The sequence below is a fragment of the Magnolia sinica genome, chromosome 1 (assembly GCF_029962835.1).
Source record: "Magnolia sinica isolate HGM2019 chromosome 1, MsV1, whole genome shotgun sequence".
NCBI lineage: Eukaryota > Viridiplantae > Streptophyta > Magnoliopsida > Magnoliales > Magnoliaceae > Magnolia > Magnolia sinica.
Genome location: NC_080573.1, coordinates 105,051,348 through 105,065,880, shown reverse-complemented (window position 1 = coordinate 105,065,880; position 14,533 = coordinate 105,051,348). Strand labels below are relative to the sequence as shown.

The following is a 14,533-nucleotide window of genomic DNA, read 5'->3' as shown; positions in this document are numbered from 1 at the left end:
CTTGACACCTGACCAGGCACTTATATTTGCCAAAAAGGAGATAGGCAATGCTCCTATAATTTCTGATGATACTGATTTATATGCCCCAATATTTCGGAATGTTTCAGTTTTTAAAAGGTGAGTCTGACATGGTTATCCTTCATATCATGCATATCAGCAATTTTTATAAATGATACAAAGCTGTGAAACTGCAATGACAGTTGTGAAATCAATAACAACCCTTGCACACTTAATCTCTACAACCAATATCCCAGTTGGTTCATAGGAGATTAACTTAAATGAAGGTATTTCTTAGATAATTATCTTGAAAAAATGAAGTGAATATCGAATAAACCTACTTTGCACGACTTGCATGTCCTTCGTTCTCCTTGAAGATCAGGACTTTGTGCGGTTCAGAGCACAACAATGTGGGTTTTATGCTCTTGTGAACAAATCTACATGTACCTTTTATAAGATTTTATGTAATTCTGATCTACATGCTTAAAAGTTCAAGTTGAACTAGATCTTCACCATATCATCATCATAGACAGTGGATGTGCACAAAAAAATTAATGGCAAATTTTGTTTTCAATGGAAGAGATTGACACCAATGTGTATTTTGTGGTTGTACAAGAGTAATGCTGCATTATCATTTCATGTTTTTTGTGGTAATAGCAAATCTCAATCTGAAGTGTGAACAAACCTTATTAATCATAAAAGGTAGCTAAGTCCCTGGTGGTGATCCCTCATCATCTATTCCTTTTTGTTGTCCTTTTGCTTCTTCTTTTCATATAATGTAGTAATAATTAAAATAAGAGCTTTTCTAAGCCAACATGCATGTACAAGGCAGATCCTCCAAGCCATCCATCAGCTGTATCCGACCATGTAGATGTTATTGCCCCAAAATAAATCTGGTCCATTCAGCAGGTGCCCCCCCCCCCCCACACACACACACACACTTGTTTTGTAAATTGTGGCCACCTGACAAGTGGACAAACCTGATTCTTGGGTGAGAGCATCAACATTGTGGTATATGCCTTGATATATCAATGTGCCATGTTGGCACATTTGTGGCACGTACATGAGCTGCCCTGTACACTTGTCTGACACTTGTCTGGTCTTAGCAATGCTCTAAAAAAGCCTAGGTCCTCAATGAGTTAAAGAGTTTTCTTTTTTCTTTTTTCCTTTTGTTTTTCTGTGTGTGCATCCGGGTGTTACATGCTGGACATGGTTCAAGTTGTTCCTAGCTCTAAAACATTAGAAACTATCCAACATACATTGGGCAGAGCCCACTGGCTTCAAGTCAAGAATGATTTCAATTTTGTTTTCAAACCATGATTTCATTTATGATTCAGTCCATGGGTCAGGTCAACCTGGGACTTCATGGGTGGATCAGGTGGGTGTAGAAAGTTGTTATCATTTACCATTCTATTATGAAATATCAGAATAGAATACTGATAATGTTATTTATTTACTTATTTTTTAGATTTTGTGTTAGAATCTTCCATGCTAGAAGTTTTTTGAGCATCCACCATCCATGGGAAGTTTTTAAGTCTATGGCAACACCACCACCATCAATCATCATCTTCACCATTTTTCTGATTTTGGCTTAGGATCCTCTAATCTAGAAGATTTTGGGCGCCCTCCATCCATGGTGTGGCTATCAGATCTATGGAACCACCACCACCACAACCCATCATTGCCTTGGCTTTCTTCTTCTATTTTGCTCTCTTAGCCTGTATAGACATCTCTCCTAGCCTGTATAGACATCCACCAATGTTGACGGCCTGAAGCCATAAATATGTGCCGTGACCATCTCATGGAAACTATTTGCTTGATATCTTTAACTCGTTTGTTGATGGTTAGTTCTTGCTCAACAATAATATACCATTGATGATTGTCGCATTTAGTAGAATATTGAAAAGCAGAGTTCAGAATATATTGTTCCATATGGTGATGCAATAAAACATTTCGAAAGACTCAATATCACTTCCACAAAAGTAAAATAAGCTTAAAGTTTTAAGGAAAAAAAGTACAGTTTCTGGATGGATGTTTCTGTTTAGCATGTTATCCCATTTATCACCAATAACATCCCTGTATTTCTACTGGACCCTGTTCATCTATTTGGTTGGCAAATCTCTCTTTTAGTGCTCATAAGTAATCCATGGATAGGATTTTCTCACTTCCTTGGATGCTATGCTAAAATAATAATAATAATCCTTTTATTCATTGGATGCCATTATATTCTAGTTAGGTTGCATCCACTGAATGTAAGAAAAGACTTTATGACCTATGGTCATGGCCCTTGGTAGGGTGGAATGGCAGAATGGGATTCGTGTGGCTGAACCCAGTTATTTAGGATAAGGCTTACATGATGATGATGATGATGAGGTCTCATCCATTAGATTAAGTAAATGCTATCATTTTTGTATTGTTAATGTTCTTCTTCTTCTTCTTCTTCTAGTTTGAGTCTTTAACAGTTATGACCATAGCCAGTTTGTTACTGTAGCTCCAGCACTCTCCGTGTGCCAGTATACATTGAACTACTATGATATACATATGAAGTTACAAATTACATACATTCCTGATATTTCAAAAGAATGGCTGTCAAGTGGTTTATATGGTTTCAATGGATACCACTGTTTGGATTAAGTAAATGCGATCTTTTTTCTTTTTTCTTTTTTTTAATTGTTTATGTTCTTCTTCTTCCTCCTCCTCTTCTTCTAGTTTGAGTCTTTAACAGTGATGACCATAGTCAGTTTGTTGCTGTAGCTCCAGCATTCTCTACATTGAACTATTATGATATGCATTTCCTGATATTTCAAAAGAATGGCTGTCAAGCAGTTTATATAGTTCTAGTCGATATCTACATTGGAATTGGTGTATTGAATGCTCAGAAAATGTTGAACTTACAGGAGCTATGAATTGATGGAGAGAATACTTAAGGTTTACATCTACCAGGATGGAGCAAGACCGGTTTTCCATCAACCACATCTCCAAGGCATCTATGCTTCCGAAGGATGGTTTATGAAATTAATGGAGGAAAACCGGCAGTTCGTTGTGAGGGATCCTAACAAGGCTCACTTATTCTATCTGCCATACAGTTCACGTCAGTTGCAACTCGCTCTTTATGTGCCTGGTTCACATAATTTGCGGCCATTATCGCTCTTTTTGAAGGACTATGTGAACATGATTGCCTCTAAATATCCTTTCTGGAATCGTACACGAGGATCAGACCACTTTCTTGTTGCTTGTCATGATTGGGTATACCATCTGTATTTCTATCCATGCATCTGCCTTCTCCTTTTGAAGTAGCGATTGTTTTTGCTAAATTGCATAAAAGCTTCTTTGGTTTAAGAGACAACCGTTATTAATTGTTATTGTGAAATGATGAAACCAATGTAACTTGGACAGAGTGATGCGTTTCTGAACATGCGTTGGACACGCCAATTTTTAAGAAAATGGAGTGTCCATGCTACATTTGAGAGGAAACCCCATTGCCTTCTATAGATGTACTGTGCAACTCTATATAAGGTCGTGCTTGGACACATAAGCGAATCAAATTGCAAGAAGCATTCAGTTTAATCAAAAAGAGGAAATGGACATGGCAGTTTTGTCCCAGTGTTCATAATGGAGTAGCCCTCAGATTGCAGTTATATTCCCTCAGGTCCAATTGAAAGTGCTATAATTGCAAATTGGAGCCAATTCCCAAGTAGAATGCTCAGGAAGATTACAATTTTGTAACTTCTTAAACTGATTATTACAATTTGACTCCATATTGCATCCATACATACCCTTAAGCAGTTTCATAATCTGAAATTTAAATGCAAATTCTTCTCGATTATCTCTTATCCCCGTCTTTTTTCCCCCTTCTCTTGTGCCATCTGTATAGGGGGCATACACGACAACAGAGCATGATGAACTATTCAAGAACACCATCAAAGCTCTATGCAACGCTGACATCTCTGAAGGAATCTTCATCCCCAGAAAGGATGTCTCCTTGCCCGAAACAACCATAAGAAATCCCAAGAGGCCTCTCAGAAATCTCGGTGGGAAACGCGTCTCTCAACGGTGGATTCTTGCCTTCTTTGCTGGAAACAATCATGGCCGAGTGAGACCCATTCTGCGCAAACACTGGGATGGAAAAGATGAAGATATGAAAATCTATGGCCTCCTTCCGAAGAGAGTCTCCAGAAACATGTCGTACATCCAACACATGCAATCAAGCAAATTCTGCATCTGCCCAATGGGTTATGAAGTAAACAGCCCAAGGATTGTTGAGGCATTCTATTATGAGTGCGTCCCGGTGATCATTGCTGATAATTTCGTGCCGCCTTTTGATGAGGTGCTGGATTGGAGTGCTTTTTCAGTGATTGTAGCTGAGAAGGATATTCCAAATTTGAAGGAAATTCTTTTGGCAATTCCTATGAAACGATATATTTCTATGCAGACGAGTGTGAAGAGATTGCAGAAGCATTTTCTTTGGCATAGCAAACCAATAAAATATGATATATTTCATATGATTTTGCATTCCATTTGGTTCAATAGGCTTAACCAGATCCAAATCCAGCTGCAATAAAGCAGTGTCAAGTTCTGTGGCCATATATGATCTTGAAGTTGGGAGTCTTGGATCTGTATATACATGATGAAGACTTCACACCCAGATCCATAGCTCAACTGGCAGACTGAGTGGAGATAACCTCATTTCAACACTTGAGGTCTTGGTATCAATCCCTAGCGGGGGTGGCTAACCTGGAGTGTGTGTACTGACATGGGTGTGTACTAACAAGCTAACCCAAAAAAAAAAAAAAAAAACATGATGAAGACTTCATACACAATACAATGCTTTTCTGACAGCGGCCAGACTAGCCTTTAGAAGGAGCTGAGCTTTCCGAAGGAATTGAATGGAGGCAAACCCTTTTTCAAGGGCACAACTGCTATTTTTGAGAAAGGGTACATCCTTCCTTGTATTTGGAAGGACCCAGGATACACACGTTGTCTTAAGGTATGGAATTTATGACAATTTTATTTACCTTTATTGCCCTTTTTAATTATCATGGTTTTCTCAATAAATTGCATTTTGGCACTTCGAATTGCATTTTAATATGTCGGAATGCCATTTGCAGAAATACCTTTTGATTTGGTTCGAGATGGGATTGTTTGAAGGGTGCTCCTTTTTGTTGTCTCTTTCTTTTTATTCCTTTCTTTAAATTTCTGTGGCTTTTTATCTTGCAGGTAGAGGAATGTGGGAGATCTTGTAGGAACAGTAGAGAAGGGAGCATATCATATCAGGTAGTTCTTGGAATTAGCTCCCTCTGTACACACACACACACGGAAAATATATAAAAGAAAATAGGAAAATAAAGGCTTTGTAATTCAATTCATGAAAAGCTCCTGTAATATTGAACTGTGCATTACCCATTATTTTGTAGTACTTTGCATCCGATGGTTTTCTCTTGTGTGCTGAAATGCTGACTTCCTTGATGAATATTCTGGTGATCATCCAGTGGTGGTTTTTAACAGATTGTCATATCAATTTCCTCAATCTAAAACCGTAGACATGGCACGTGGGTATGAGATCTGTACTATTCATCTGCCAAGGTCCCAATACTGGTGGGAGATGGTTGTGACCTTCCTCAAGGAGGACACCAAACTCTGATGATGGTTCTGGACCGTCCAATCAGTGAGCTGCCTCTTCAATGAACCATAGACCAAAAATCATGTCAACTGGGAGTTTGTTACAGCCTGAATCCATCACCTTTTTTATTTTGGAAATGGTAACACCATAGATATTGGAAGAGAAGAAAACAAGAGAGAACTACAATAGCTTTTACCTACCTTACAGCTAATGCCTACAGAGTTTTTCCTGCTTGACTCCAACAAACTCTTTGGCTAAATGATGCAGGCTGAACTAGGTCCAGGATCCATGGGCCAGCATCAGGCCCATTAAGCCCAAGCCTAAACTCCACAGCTGGCCCATCAATAAGGAGGCTCAAGCCTCCTATTTAGGTAGCTAGCTAGCAAAATCAATTTACTAGTTATGTAATAATCAATCAATCAAAATTTTTAATTGGATTCTTATCAATCCTTTAGGGTATCTTTTTATTACTTTTCCGTTTTTGTTACAGGTCATTGGTTGTCAATGACATTATGAATCTTCCTTATTTGTACGTCTAAAAGCTTATTTAAAGGCCTAACATAAATAGTATCAAGGCACCTTTGAAATGAAAGAATTTTTTTTGTTATTGTTTTTATTTGCTCGTGATTCTTGTGCTTAGTTGAAGGTGCTTATGTTGCAGATCATTCCCATTAGCCGGCACCATTAAAGCTAAGAAATAACTCTCCTTCTAGCCTTTTTCCAAAACCCCCCTCACACTGTCTGCCTTATTATAGAACATCTTATTTTCCCTCATTCCAAATAGGGACCATATCACCATCAAGCATGAGTACAATCTTCCTTATTTGTACATTTGAAAGCTTATTTAAGGGCCTAATGTAAGTAGTATCAAGGCACATTGGAAATGAATAAAATTTTCTAGTTATTATTTTGCTTTACTCGTGATTTTTGTGCTTAGTTGAAGGTGCCTACACGGATACTTCCCATTATCTAGTGCCCACTAAAGCCAAGAAATAACTTTCCTTCTAGTGTTTTTCCAATACCCCTCACACACACACACACACACACACACACACATACATATATATGTTGGGAACTTTAATTAGAAAGCATTGAGGCAGCGTAAAAGGCAGAAAATAAAGAAAAACGAAAAGAGAAAAAAGAAAAAGAAAAACAACTAATCCAGCCACCCCTTACACCCAACCCACTCCACAACACTTTCCCAAACATGAGAGGCTGCCCCCTTGACATATGGACAAGCATTGCAAAAGCACTGTCCATTCGTCTCACCCCAGATTTCCCAAAGACCTGCAAGGAGACGGTCTACACACCACCTGACTCTTGTTGCAAAGAGAAACCCTGTGCCACTCAACTAACAAGTCACCAATAGCTCATGTCATGACCTAGACAACATTGAATCTGATGAAGAATGAGGCCCATATGTCATGACCTAGACAACATTGATCGATTCATCATCAGACATGCAAATTAGGAGAAACATTTGGGTTCATCATAGAACGCTTTTGAAGGTTATCTATCATTAGCATTATGTTCCTACCCACTAACCACCCGAAGGCTCTGATCTTGGGGGGAGCACCATAGTGCCACACATGAGTTTCTTTCCACACTTTGTCTCGTTAGACCGAACCATGAAATAAAAAGAACTGAGAAATGTCCCGACTTTTCCGGGCCAAACCAAGCTATCATTTTCATCAATCCAGTGTCAACAAAGATGGAGAAACTCCAGAAGTGCAACATATTCCTCTATCAAGATATCTGGAAGAGCTCAGCGACAAGTCGAAGAGCACACACACAACTGTCTCAAAATACGATTGATACCACCATATTTTCCCTCTTTCCATATAGGGATCCCATCACCATCAAGCAGCAGAGGTTTCACAAGTACACCCTGCTCTCATATGTTAGATCCCAATATTCCATGCTTTCATGATGCCATCAATCTACTCTTGCATGCTCCATGCCACCCTTAACACGTTCAAGAAACACTCAATTGCTCATCTTCGAATGGGCAAATGCATAAACGGGTGTTTGACTGATTCCACATCTCTGATGCACATAATCCACCTGTCCATTATGATTTTGTTGTCTACTATGAAAGGAATCTTTTCATCTCTCAAAACCACTTGGTTCCCCACACAGCTGACACAGTGGTCCAACTTAAACATTTTTTTTTTTGCTAAGGCAACCAATAAAACTTGGGGAAACTCAAGGATTAAGATTTTCCACATCAGCAATTATCTTCCAAAAACTGTACTCTAATACACACCACAAATCTTGGATTTTATGGCTGAAACAAGCTAACATGCACCTGTTGTACTGCTTTTGAGGTCCCACAGCAATGGTATCTTTATCTTATTTATGTGGATTCACATCTCCTACGCTGTAGTTGTAGGTTACTCCCCACAAGCCACCATACCCGTCTACAAAACATGTAAGCCGTTTCCTGAGCAGGGAAATTCATTGATTTTACAGACCTTATGCCGGATTTTCCTGAGCGGGGTTAAATTCATTGATTTTGGAGACCTCATGCCGGATTTGCCTGCTTCATAGGTTTTCAACCTCCTTCCATTCCCACCAAAGAAAATCTCTCCTCTTTCCAGCCTTTTAATAATCTGCTTGTTGAATAATGAAAACAGGATCATAAACCCAAATATGCATTGATCATGGCCTCATTGTCAAACACTGACACAAATATACACCGACCAACAATCTCAACCATCTGATTTTGCTTGCTAACTTGCATTTGCTTGCTAACTTGCACAGTTTGCCTTTTTAAAATTTCCTGGTCTAATTGATAGCTCATTTTAAGGCATGAGCAAAAAATGACTGAAAATTCAAATGTCAGGTGGACTACACCATAAGAAACAGTGCTGATTTAACACCAACCATCAAAAACTTCTTGGGAGCTAAAAAAGCTTTGGATGTAGTTGTACCTATGTTTTCCCTTCATTCAGGTCTGTGTGACCTAATCATCAGGTTGAATTGAAAATTATAAACATTACGGTGGCCTTTAGGAAGTTTTTAATGGTGCCCATTCAATCACCACTATTTCCTATGGTGTGGTCCACCTGAGAGTTGGATTTGCCCCATTTTTGGGCTCATGCTTTAAAATGATCTCAAAAAACGGATGGACGGCTTGGATAAAACATTTACATCATGATGGGCTCACATAGCACCGCATGTTTGTAGGCAATCAACCTTCAAGAAAAACTTACAATTGTTTTTTTTTTTTTTTTTTTTTTTAAATAATATTTATATTTATTTAAGGAATCTTTTTTTATAAATAAATCTACCTACCTTTTAAATTTTTTTTATGTAGCCTCATTAATTAGTGGGCATTTTTGTCATTTTATAAAATATTATAACGGGAAGTTGAGAAAAGCTCAGGAAAGGTACCTCTTTGAATAATGAGATATCTTGATGAAAACGTAATTGGAAAAGGTATTGGGATATAAATACCATATTAGTACTAGTTTGTTAAAATCCCTTATATAAATAAGGCCAAAGTGATTTTATCATATAACCACCACCTATCTTTCAGTCTATTTCTTGAAAAATAAGTTTTTAAAATATTTAAAGCAAAACTAAGTCTGCAAACATAGAGAAAAAATTGCCTGTTTGACCTTGACAACGGCTCAAAGATGAAAATGGGCCGTTAGTCGTTACGTATCTGAATGTCGTATTTATCCTATCCAATCTATGGTTGTACTGTTATACCCCATTGAAAGGGGGTTGGTGTATGGAAGATTGAATGAGGCCCACCATTATGTATGTGTCTCCATTCATTTTGCTATTTCATTTTAGGCCATGAGTCCAAAAATGAGGCACATCTGAATCACAGGTGGGCCCCAAGAACGGTTGGCAATCTCTGAACCTTAAAATGGATATATATGAGTGGTGTGGTTCACTTAGCATTGGATCTGCCTCATTTTTGGGGTTATGCCGTAGAATGATCTTCTAAAACAATTGGACGACGTGAACTTTTCACGAACACCATCGTGGCCCCACCTAGATTCTGACCCCAAGATTGATAGCCCATCTATCTACTACAATTACAGAGTGACGTTTGGAAGACCTAACCATCACTAACCCCACCAAAAGTGGGGCCCACAGTGATATTTGTGAGAAATTCACCTCATTCATCCATTTTGTTAGCTCGTTTCAAGACATGAGACCAAAAGTCAGCCGTATCCGACACTTAAGTGGGCCACATGACTGAAAACATTGGAAAAAGACTGCTTACCATTCATATACAATCCAAATTGTTTGTGAAGTGGCCCAACCGTTCATAAAGTCATTCCCACCGTAACGAACTAAAAAAAATAAAATTATTAGCCTAATCCAAAGCTTTTGTGGCCCATAAATGTTTCAAGACATTGTTTTTTATCATGCGATCCACCTGAGCTTTGGATCTGCCTTATTTTTGGGCATGCCCTAAAATGATATGACAAAATGTATCAATGGCATGGATTTTTCACAAACATTGTGATGGCCCCACCTAGTTCTGGACCCAGGACACCCATCTCCATTTGGGGAGCGGATTAGGTGCATCCAAGCCTCACGCAACACGGTACAACCCTCACATTGGGGCCCACATTGATGTATGTGTTGTATATCCATGCACTCCATCAGTTTTTTAAAAGCTCATTTTTGATCATGAGCTCCAAAAATAAGTAAACCCATATCTTAGGAGGGCCACACTGTAGGAAACAATGGTGATTGAATGCCTACTATTAAAACTTCCATTGGGCTCATCATAATGTTTATTTGATCATCTAACTTGATGATAAGGTCACACGGACTTGGATAATAGGAAAAAATAAATATCAGCTTTTAATAGTCAATCACCACTATTAACTGTATTCTCGTTCACCTGATATTTGGATCTACTTAGTTTTTAGGATCATGCACTAAAATGATCTAGAAAACCAGATGGACGGCATGAATAAACAATGTGGGCCTACGGTCAAGGCTGCACTGTGTTGGATGTGGCTGGGCCCGTACCTAATCCACTCCCCTCTGATTACCTCAATTTCAGGCTACATTAGAATGACCTGACCATAGCTGACCGTACATAGGTCGTGCCTCCCGTGATGTTTTGAGAAATCCATTCAAGTAGGCTAAACAATTAGAAAAGTGAAAAGGGTTTGCTTATCGTTGAAACCTTTCTAGGCTCAACTATAATATTTATATGCAATCCAATTTGTTCCTAAAGCAGCCCAACCATGCGTAGGATCACTCCCACTGGAATTATAAATTGAAAGAACAAAAATATTAGTCTAATACAAAGTTTCTATGGCCTCACAAATGGTAGGCGAACAATTTCCACTCTTTTCCCTTGTGTGCTTACTAGAGCTTTGGATCTGCCTATTTTTGAGTTCCTACCTCAAAATGATCTCTCAAAACATATGGACTAAGTAGATTTCTGACAAACACCATGGCGGGCACACTTTGCTTCGGAGCCTTTTTATTAATTTGGTTTAATAACAGCTGAATATCACATCAGGCATCCGGAAAACTCAAGTAGTTTGCTTTTAAGTATCTTAAAAGCAAGCATTTCTCGATAAATAACCTAAAAGGCATGCGATTATATTTAAAAAACCATTGAATTTATTACAGAATGTAACTTAATGCATAACATAATATAACTGAAACTTACAATAATTCAACCATTCAAATCATATCCTTATTATTGGGTGGACCCACAACTTAGTGGGCCACAGTTGTGGGAAGGCTATGCAAGACCAAAGTCTCAACAGTCAGGCCAGGTCCGAACCCAAACAGCACGCCCCAATCCAACCCTTCTCCGGTCGTTGTCTTCCCTTCCTCTATTGACTTCCTTCTCATCTCATCCAAAATAAATAAAACACATGCACTAGCCATGTTCCCATACTCGCTTAGTACGTGCCTTGTGGCCTTCAACTTCTCTGTCTTTAGATTCAATTTCTCCTCCACCTGATCAAGAATCGCAGGCCCACCTGGGTGCGCTATCCAGAAAATAGAATTCCAGTCATTGATGCCGAGTGGCTCGAACGCCTCCACTAGACTCTTCTCAATGTTCTTTGAAATGATCCCTGGCACGTCCTTTTGGAGGTGGAATGTGAGGCCAGCCTCACCTAAGTGACCATCGATTGCACCATCTGAATCAGGCAGTATGGTTTGTGCGGCTGACACAAACTGGAAAATCGGTCGCTCGTAGGAGTTAGGATCAGCACCGATTATCACTGCAGCCGCACCATCTCCAAAGAGTGCTTGACCAACAAGGCCATCGAGATAGGTATCAGATGGGCCACGAAAGGTGGCGGCAGTGATCTCCGAACACACAACTAGAACACGTGCACCAGCATTGTTTTCTGCTAGGTCTTTTGCCAGGCGAAGGACCGTGCCACCAGCAAAGCAGCCTATTTGATACATCATGTAGCGTTTGACAGATGGACGGAGGCCGAGTAGCTTGGTGAGTTGGTAGTCAGCTCCAGGCATGTCGATACCGCCCGTTGCACAGAAGACTACGTGGGTGATCTTAGATTTTGGTTGGCCCCACTCGTTGATGGCCTTAACTGCTGCCTCTTTACCGAGCTTAGGGACCTCGACAATGACTATGTCTTGGCGGGCATTGAGGGTGGGGGCCATGGAAGCACACATGTTGGGATTCTCCTTGAGTATGTCCTCCGTTAGGTACATGTGACGTTTGCGGATCATCGATTTATCACCTGCATGGCTTGAAATATGAGTTTGAGTTTGAGTGTAATGTAAAGATAAGCTTAAAGGGTATCATGATGTTGTTATCTTTAAGGCGATATTCGCATCTTACCGATGATTAAACCAATTTGTAAGAGGGTTATAGCAAATCCACTTTCAAGATACAATAAGCCTCTTCTCTAAGACTGAAGAAATGTAAGCTTCGTCTTGCAAAATTCGAAAAACTACACCCTAAACATACTTTTACAGCATATACTTCTGTTTTTTGTGATGTTACAGTTTAACCCCTAAAAACTGTTTGTAATTTACTGTCTGAAAAATTGTTTGAAGTTTAGCACTTGAGAACTCCAACTTTTTAAAAAACATTCAACATCCAAAATGGAGAAGAAAAAGAAGACGAAGAGGAGATTGTTAGAATTGTTATTATCAAATTGACTCAAAGATCAATTTCTGTAGAGTCACAAGATATGCTTCAAGATACTTTTCATCAAAAGACATTCTTCAATGGTGTATTTTCAACAATGTCATCCTTTCACCGTTAATAGTATCTTTTCATCACCATTTCGAATTCAAATAATGCTCAATTTACCAAGAGGCACCACCTCTTTTCTAATTGTTTAAAAAATTAAAAATAAAAAACCCAACAAAAATGAGCGATGAGTCCTTTAACAGGGCCCTTTTGAGTGCAACATACACATCAGTAAGTCTCATTTTAGTTAAGATTAAATAAAATGATATGAATTAATGAAGAAAATATAGCTAATAATACAAAGTCAGTAGGTTGTTTATGTACTCACACATTCGCTTGAACTTCTCTTTCAGTTCTTTCATGTGCTCGCTCTTGGTGACCCTAAAGTAGTAATCCGGATAATCTGCCTGTATCACCTCATTCGGTGGTGTGGCTGTGCTGATTGCCAGCACCATGGCGGGACCCACTGCTCGTTGGGCCTTCCTGATCTCGTTGATCGACACCGTAGACATGGCTCTCAAATGCTTGCACTAAAAATGCTATGAAATGGTGGGTGCAAGAAGCTACGATGGTTTGGTTTGGTGAAAGTACGAAGCATTTGGGTTAGTTATATAGAAGAGGGTAGGTTGCATGGGACATGGCAGGGTCAGGACTCGGTCCTCCAACGGGAAAAGGATTGGCTGGTGACCCTGTAGGTGCTATGTGGGCCCCACCATGATGTATGTGTTTCATCCATGCCATCCGTCCATTTTTTCAGATCATTTTATGATATGAGCCCAAAAATGAGTTAGATCCAAATCTCAAGTGGGCCATACAGTGTTTATTTTAGGCCCCGCCATTAAAAACTTCTTGCAGCCACAAAAGTTTTGGATCAAGCTGATGTGTCTTTTTATCCTTCCTCCAGGTCTGTTCGACCTAATCAAAAGGTTGAATGTCAAATAAACATTACAGTGGGCCTAGGATATTTTTAATGGTTGACATTCAATCACTACTGTTTTCCTGTGGTGTGGTCCACATGAGTTTTAGATGTGCCTCATTTTTTTTATTGAAAGCACTAAAACCATCTTTAAAAATGAATGGACGGCATGGATAAAAATCATACATCACGTTGGGGTCCACAAAGCACCGACTACTAGCCAACTGGCTAGTGAGCGAAACTGCGTTCCCTCCAAGGGGCTCTGTGGGGCCACTTTGATGTATATTTTAATAGATCATTTTAGGGTATGCCCCACAATGAGACAGATCCATGGCATAAGTATGGTATAAGTGAAGTTGACTTTACTTTAAGAAAATACAGAATGAAGAAGTGGTTACATTCATAGTTTTCTTCCATTCTTATTCTAGCTTAAAAATTAAAAATTTGTTTGCAAATTATTTAGGTTTGGATTTAATTTAATTAAAAATATGTATAATTTATTAGATAGCGTCTGGACACAGATTTCCTGTTAAAGCCTTTCCCGGGAAGTTGCAGCACTGGAAACGGGCCTACATTGATGTTTGTGAGAAATCTACCCCGTTCATCCATTTTTTTGAGATAATTTTATGACTTGAAATCAAAAGTGAATGGGATCTAAGACTCAAGTAGGCCACACTGAAGGAAAATATGGGCAGGAAAATTCTTTAAAACCTCCCTGGGGTTGACAATGATGTTTAAATTCAACCCATACCATTCATAACGTCATTCCTACTAGGATGAACTGAGAATACAAATATTACCCTGATTTAAAACTTCTGTGGTCCCATGAATA

The 14,533-nt window shown here is 39.1% G+C and overlaps 2 protein-coding genes and 1 long non-coding RNA gene across 3 annotated transcripts; 1 reads left to right on the top strand and 2 right to left on the bottom strand.

Annotated features, from left to right (window-relative positions):
- Positions 1–4,269: 4,269 nt before the first annotated feature.
- On the bottom strand, positions 4,270–4,934 carry LOC131253079 (uncharacterized). Its single transcript, XM_058253908.1, is given in 3 exon segments — positions 4,270–4,404; positions 4,406–4,636; positions 4,811–4,934. Coding segments are annotated over 2 exon segments (312 nt in total). The 5' UTR covers positions 4,583–4,636; positions 4,811–4,934.
- LOC131253087 (uncharacterized) lies at positions 4,795–5,461 on the top strand. The gene is made up of 2 exons (XR_009174837.1): positions 4,795–4,984; positions 5,215–5,461. It is a non-coding gene; the product is annotated as an uncharacterized LOC131253087 (long non-coding RNA).
- A 5,753-nt stretch (positions 5,462–11,214) lies between these two features.
- LOC131253070 (chalcone synthase 2-like) lies at positions 11,215–13,297 on the bottom strand. The gene is made up of 2 exons (XM_058253901.1): positions 13,114–13,297; positions 11,215–12,327 (listed from the first exon to the last, which is right to left on the bottom strand). The coding sequence occupies exons 1-2, from the start codon at positions 13,295–13,297 to the stop codon at positions 11,327–11,329; spliced, it is 1,185 nt and encodes a 394-aa protein (XP_058109884.1). The 3' UTR covers positions 11,215–11,326.
- Positions 13,298–14,533: the final 1,236 nt, after the last annotated feature.

Excerpts from the sequence above, each read along its gene's own strand:
- LOC131253070 (XM_058253901.1), bottom strand. The coding sequence starts at position 13,297 with ATGTCTACGGTGTCGATCAACGAGATCAGGAAGGCCCAACGAGCAGTG. Across the intron at positions 12,328-13,113 it reads AGAGAAGTTCAAGCGAATGT|GTGATAAATCGATGATCCGC; the intron begins GTGAGTACATAA and ends CAAGCCATGCAG.